Below are 7,500 nucleotides of genomic sequence, written 5' to 3' on the forward strand. Positions count from 1 at the left end.
TAGCTCACTAGCTAACACCCCTGGAGTCGCAAGTTTGAATCCAGGGCATGCTGAGTGACTCTAGCAGGGTCTCCTTGGCAACCAAATTGGCCAGGTTGCTAGGGAGGTTAGAGTCACATGGGGTAACCTCCTCGTGGTGGTGATTAGTGGTTCTCGCTCTCAGTGGGGCGTGTGGTGAGTTGTGGATCGTGGAGAGTAGCATGAGTCTCCACATGCTGTGGGTCTCCGTGGTTACCCACATGGGGTGGTCCTCCTCGTGGTCGCTCTCGTTGGTTCACATGGTGAGTTGGGCATGGTTGGGTGGCACGCCCAGCGAGCCACACGATAAGACGTCCGAGTAGACGGCCATCACGAGGACTTATGTGACCCCATGTGACTCTACCCTCCCTAGCAACCGGGCCAATTTGTGTACACTGGGAATGGGACATTCCATATTTGTAGAAAAGGTGAAAAAAAAAGTTTCTTTTTCTCTTTTTCTCTGTGGTAATTGCTTTCTGATGTATGCAGCACTTTTCCAACTAAAGATCGTGCCAGAAATCTGAAGTCATTAAAATAAAGACATCATAACATTCTACTGGTGTGAACCTTCATCTTTTATCGAGAGAGCGAGAGAGAGCAGAGAGAGAGAGAGAGAGAGAGAGAAAGAGAGAGAGAGAGAGAGAGAGAGAGAGAGCGAGAGAGAGAGAGAGAGACAGTCTCTGATCTAACGGGGAAGCCTTCGGGAAATAAAAAACAAACACATTTGAGGTCATGAATCTAAATCACACACACAATACAAACTCTTAAAATATCCTGATGTGTCATTCAAACCCAAAGGAAGATATTATAACTCAGAGGTATCTTATTCACGTCTCAGTAGACTTAATGGAGTTTCCAGAGGGTTTCAGATGTTTCTCCTAAAAGTCTTTACAAGCACTAAAAATAGACACAAGTGAGTCAATTGTTGACATCCAGTACGAGTATAGAGCTACCGTATAAAACGAATGCATAGACAGCATCAGCTCAGATCATTAGAGTTTATATTGAGGTCTCTTTGGTATTTGGGCAAATCTGCGCGCAATTTGAGACATTAGTCCCATTCACACATTCAACCAGGTAAACTACAGGAATATCGTTGGGTTGCTTTTACTGGTAAATGTAGCAAATGTGCTGTTCACAAACGCCATCAATGAGGAAATGACACAAATTTCCTCGCCAGTATTTTCAAAAGGGTCGTGTTCATGCATGACCTCTAAACTGGAAGTTGCAGGCAATTTTCTGGAAACGGCTGTATGTGACTATTGTTGAGATCTCTTCTGAAACACCAGAGAAGTCACATGTGAGATTACTAGAGGAGAAACATCTAAAGCTCAAATGTATGCTTCACTCAGACGCATGACGCGTGATGCGCATCTCCGTAACGCATACAACCATGCATCTTTGATCCGTGCATGCACCTGGAGTTATTTGCATGAATTAGTGGGTCCACAAGGTGGCAACACACACATTTGAGCCATTGCGGTCACGAAGAAAGCCTAGAAGAAGATGTAATCACCGCTAAACATCAGGAGACGAAGGTAAAAACAACAAGAGTGGATGTGCAAGTTAAGAGCGTGTGTGAGGAGGTCAGGGGATACTTGCAATTGTATAACTTGAGTCTGAAGAGAGGTGGTCTAGAGTAATTAGTACCCGTAGCTAGGGAGGAAGACGTCCAGGGAGCGCGAGTTTGTGGGCTCGCCTGGGAGTAAGAGTACACGTGTTCGCCTCAGAGGAGGGGAAAGGTGCTATGCACAAGTGGTATACCCGGTCAGCTGTATTACAGAGTTCTACCTGCTCGGAACTGACACGGGACGAGACCGGCTCAACCCGGAGATTATAGAATCTCGCAAAGGTATCGGGTGTTGCCCAGCCCGCCCCTCTGCAGATGTCTGCTAGAGAAGTCTCATAGCAGTTGTAGTGCTCATGCTCCAAACTGGTGTGAATGCACACCACAGATGTATAAAATCATGCACCTAGCCATGCAGTCTGCCTTTACAAACATTTGTGAAAGAATGGGTCGTTCTAAAGAGCGTGGTACTTTAATAGGATGCCAACGTTGCAACAAGTCAGGTTGTGAAAAGTCTTCCCTCCTAGATATTCCAAGATCAACTGTAAGTGGTATTATTGCAAAGTGGAAGCGTTTAGGAACCACAGCAACTTGTGAAGTTACAGAGCAGAGTCGCTGAGTGCTGAGGCGCATAGTGGGTTGGGAGCTTCATGGCATGGGTTTCTATGGTCGAGCAGCCGTATGCCAGCCTTACATCACCAAGCACAATGCCAAGCGTCGGATGGAGTGGTGTAAAGCACGCCGCCACTGGACTCAGTGGAAACGTGTTCTGTGGAGTGGCGAATCACGCTTCTCTCTCTGGAAGTCTGATGGACGAGTCTGGGTTTGGCGAATGCCAGGAGAACGTTTCTTGCCTGACTGCATTGTGCCAGCTGTAAAGTTTGGTGGAGGAGGGATAATGCTATGGGGTTATTTTTCTGGGGTAGGCGAAGCCCCCTTGGTTCCACTGAAGGGAAATGTTAATGCCTCAGATTACCAAGACATTTTGGAAAGTTCTATGCTTCCAACTTTGTGGAATCGGGAATGGGGAAGGCCCTTTTCTGTTCTAGCATGACTGTGCCCCGGTGCACAAAGCAAGGTGCATAAAGGCATGGTTGGATGAGTTTGGTCTAGAAGAACAGAGTCCTGACCTCAACCCAATTGAACACGTTTGGGATAAACTAGAACGGAGGGTGCGAGCCAGGCCCTCTCGACCAAAATCAGCGTCTGACCTCACAAATGCTCCCAGAAGAGTGGAAGCTGTTGTAGCTGCAAAGGGGGGACCAAATCGATATTAATGCCTATGGATTTAGAATGGGATGTCATAAAAGTTCGTGTAGGTGTCCCAGGAGTGGTGGTGGCGTAGTGGGCTAAAGCACTGAACTAGTAATCAGAAGGTTGCTGGTTTGATCCCCACAGCCACCACCATTTTGTCCTTGAGCAAGGCACTTAACTCCAGGTTGCTCCGGGGGGATTGTCCCTGTAATAAGGGCTCTGTAAGTTGCTTTGGATAAAAGCGTCTGCCAAATACATAAATGTAAATGTAAATGTCCCAATACTCTTGTCCATTTTATGGCATTTAGACCTTATTTAGCTCTAAATGACTAAATCACACCACTCATTTTTATCATGCATTGGGGTCTCTGGTGACATCACATGAAATAACAAGTATGTCCAGTAGATGGCGCCAGTGCTCCATGCATTGGCTGATCTCTATAAGCTCACGTTCTAACAAACTTAATTTCTAGATATTATCACAAGTTACACATTGGATATCTATTTAGACATTACAAAATAAACTATTATTTGTTAAATTGTAGCAAGTGTCAGATTTTGCAATGATGCTCTAATATGCGGACAAGCCTGACCATGGTGTTACAGTCAAATCTGATTGTGTTACAAAGAGTTATTATTTTGTTACCCGCCATTTATTTCAAACATCAAACATCAAAATTCTAGCATAAACTTTGTCACACGGGGGTCAGTCTCAGACTTGACCTGTTTGGTATGTTTGGTATATATAGAGACAGGTTTGTCTACACCCGTGAGGACCAAATGACCTCATCAGTAAAATCAAACAAAAAAAAAGCTCTTAAATTGGTCAGATGATGTTGATCTTCAAATCTAGTCATGTGAACATGTTTGTGTGAAGGTTAGGGTTAGGTTTAGGGGTAGAAAATATCATTAGCCTGATATGAAATCAATTGAAGTCAATGAGAGATCACTAATATAATCAAACAAACCAGTATGTGTGTGTGTGTGTTTGCATGTTCAGATAGCAAGTGCAGGAAAAGTTTTGTACCATTTAGGTACATTTTGATAAACAGCACAGTATTATATTAAACACAATACAGAATTTGAGATGTGCTGGAAATGACACCAAAATGGCACAAATCTCCAGTGATGCTACATACAAGAAATACAAAGTGCAAAAAGTGCCCGAAGTGACAGAAACACCCCTATTTAAATGCATAAAATACTGTAATGTCTCCGTCGCTTATGTTAATTGATTCACCTCAGTTCAGTATCGCAACAGGATGTCATGAAAGACACAAGCAGATTGACTCCACAGTCTGAAAAACTGACCTTTAAAATCAAAGCGCAAAGAGTCTAAAATAAATCGCATTTATGTGAAGTGTGAGCAAAGCTCTAGTTTTCATCTCTCCACGTTTAATCCACGTTCAGTTGAGACAGTGACAGGTCCTTTAAAGGTCCTACCAGACAGGAAATGACTCACCGTGTGTATGTCTGTGTGGTTTGATGACTTCCTGTGCAGGCAGGCAGGGACAGGGACCATCACACTTCACTGAGATCCTCTTACCAGAGATGCACGCCTGGAAATCAAGTTTACACTGTGGAGAAACCAGAGAGGATTTCATTATGTGTCCAGTAAAGAAGGCAGTTCAGTGACTGAAACAAATAGAATAATATATACAAAGCATCTGTTAAAATGCATCGTGGAGAGTAGCATGAGCCTCCACATGCTGTGAGTCTCCTTAGCAACCAAATTGGCCCGGTTGTTAGGGAGGGTAGAGTCACATGGGGTAACCTCCTCATGGTGGTGATTAGTGGTTCTCGCTCTCAATGGGGCGTGTGGTGAGTTGTGTGTGGATCGTGGAGAGTAGCATGAGCCTCCACATGCTGTGAGTCTCCTTAGCAACCAAATTGGCCTGGTTGCTAGGGAGAATAGAGTCACATGGGGTAACCTCCTCGTGGTGGTGATTAGTGGTTCTCGCTCTCAATGGGGCGTGTGGTGAGTTGTTTGTGGATCGTGGAGAGTAGCATGAGCCTCCACATGCTGTGAGTCTCCTTAGCAACCAAATTGGCCCGGTTGCTAGGGGGGTAGAGTCATCATGGGGTAACCTCCTCGTGGTGGTGATTAGTGGTTCTCGCTCTCAATGGGGCATGTGGTGAGTTGTGTGTGGATCGTGGAGAGTAGCATGAGCCTCCACATGCTGTGAGTGTCCGCGGTGTCATGCACAACAAGTCAGGTGATCAGATGCGCCGATTGACGGCCTCAGAATCGGAGGCAACTCAGACTCGTCCCCCACCACCCGGATTGAGGCGAGTAACCGCACCACCACGAGGACCTACTAAGTAGAAGGAATTGGGAATTCCAAATAAATAAATATATATATATATATATATATATATATATCTACAGTATTCACAATATCTGAATAACATCTGTACACAAACACAATTTACAGATGCATTTATACCACATTGTAAAATGTAGAAGAGAGGAGAAAAAGAGATGCACAAAGAGAAAGAGAGTAATGTATGCTGTCGGTAAGAAAGAGATCAAGAAGAGAAACAAGAAGAGAAAGAAAAGAGAATAGACAGAGAAACTCACACACAGATAAAACACTAATGAGAATTTAAGACCCTTCCAACACACTTTAATAGCACCATTAGATCAGAGGGAGAGAGGTACAGTGGACCCTGGTGTCATTAATCAATAGACAATATTTCTGTATCAGCGTTTTAACTTTTTATGCAGGAGTTTTGTTAGCAGCGACTAAACCAGAATTAAATATCCTCTGTGCTGTCTATATAAATAATTGAAGAGATTACTGTATCACGTTTATAATGCATGACCACAAGGATTGTACCCGTGCTCACATTGTTTTCAAATGTATTTCCAACCCGATCTCATGAAAAGTCGTACATAATTTACGAGTTGGCTATTTCGTATGGTCTCGCATGATGTTGTTCACATTAACTCGTAGGACTTTATCACGTGCAAATTGTCTAATGCGTAAGTAAACGTGAGTTAATATACCATTTTCCCATTAGAATTTAATGGAAATACTTAATGCCCTCTAACATGACTGTATAGACATCGGTAAATCACGTTCAGATAATAACGTGTGGTCATTGCTAATGCTGTTAAACCCATAAATAAAAACATTGCGATCAAGTGCGTACGCAAAACCATCCATCCATCCATCCATCTTCAACCGCTTATCCGAAGTCGGGTCGCGGGGGCAGCTGCTCCAGCAGGGGGCCCCAAACTTCCCTATCCCGAGCCACATTAACCAGCTCTGACTGGGGGACCACCGAGGCGTTCCCAGGCCAGTGTGGAGATGTAATCTCTCCACCTAATCCTGGGTCTTCCCCGAGGCCTCCTCCCAGCTGGACGTGCCTGAAACACCTCCCTAGGGAGGCGCCCAGGAGGCATCCTTACCAGATGCCCAAACCACCTCAACTGACTCCTTTCGACGCCAAGGATCAGCGGCTCTACTCCGAGCTCCTCACGGATGACTGAGCTCCTCACCCTATCTCTAAGGGAGAAGCCCGCCACCCTTCTGAGGAAGCCCTTTTCGGCCGCTTGTACTCGTGACCTAGTTCTTTCGGTCATGACCCAGCATTCATGACCATAGGTGAGGGTAGGAACAAAAATTTACAGGTATATCGAGAGCTTTGCCTTCCGGCTCTCTTTTCTTGACAACGGTGCGATAGAGTGAGTGCAATACCGCCACCGCTGCCCTGATTCTCCGGCCAACCTCCCGCTCCATTGTCCCCTCACTCATGAACAAGACCCCGAGGTACTTGAACTCCTTCACTTGGAGCAATAACAATGGGGAAAAATTAGAAAAAGCTTGCACACTGTCGTATAACTTACAAATCTATAATAAATGACAGTGTTTCGGTCAAAGAACTTCTTCAGGAATTCTATGAATTTCTCTGAAGGTTCTTCCAGTTGCACGTATATCACAGAGATTTAAACGATGCTGGCGATGCACTGCGAATTGAACCAGAGAAGGTTTTACACCTGCAACAACCCCCTCCTCCACTCTCCTGCTACTCAACCTGCATTTAAGATCTGTGAAGATGATGTGTGCAGGGTCTCCCAGAAACAGAAGACAAGAAAAGCACAGGGCCCAGATGGTATTTCACCCACATGTCTAAAATCATGTGCTGACCAACTGGTTCCCATCTTAACACAGATCTTCAACTGAACTCTGGAGCAGTGTGAAGTTTCCTACTGCTTCAAATGCTCCACTATCATCCCCGTCCCAAAGAAACCCAAGATCACAGGACTCAATGACTACAGACCCCTCACCCTGACATCTGTGGTCATGAAGTCATTTGAGAGACTGGTGTTGGCCCATCTGTAGGACATCACTGAACCCTTCCATAATCCCCTGCAGTTTGCTTATCGAGCAAACAGGTCTGTGGAGGATGCAGTCAGTATGGGACTGCATTACATACTTCAACATCTAGACAGACCAGGTACTTATGCAAGGACACTCTTAGTTGACTTCAGTTCGGCTTTTCGCACCATCAACCCTCCTCTCCTATGGACTAAATGAACCCAGCTCTCTGTTCCCACCTCTATCTGTCAGTGGATCCTTTTGGTTTTACTACCAGAAGTTTACACACATATACAGTGACTGCACTTGTGTTTGTCTGCCACAGATCCATCGCAA

General features: G+C 44.9%; 1 protein-coding gene across 1 annotated transcript in view; it reads right to left on the minus strand.

The window, feature by feature from the left end:
• spock1 (SPARC (osteonectin), cwcv and kazal like domains proteoglycan 1) overlaps positions 1–7,500 on the minus strand; it is a 217,482-nt gene that overhangs the window by 19,072 nt on the left and 190,910 nt on the right. The window contains exon 7 of the mRNA XM_052149486.1: positions 4,302–4,416. Within this exon, the coding sequence (XP_052005446.1) occupies positions 4,302–4,416 (115 nt within the window). The remainder of the gene's footprint in view (positions 1–4,301; positions 4,417–7,500) is intronic.

This window comes from Xyrauchen texanus, chromosome 19 (genome assembly GCF_025860055.1).
Source record: "Xyrauchen texanus isolate HMW12.3.18 chromosome 19, RBS_HiC_50CHRs, whole genome shotgun sequence".
Classification (NCBI taxonomy): domain Eukaryota; kingdom Metazoa; phylum Chordata; class Actinopteri; order Cypriniformes; family Catostomidae; genus Xyrauchen; species Xyrauchen texanus.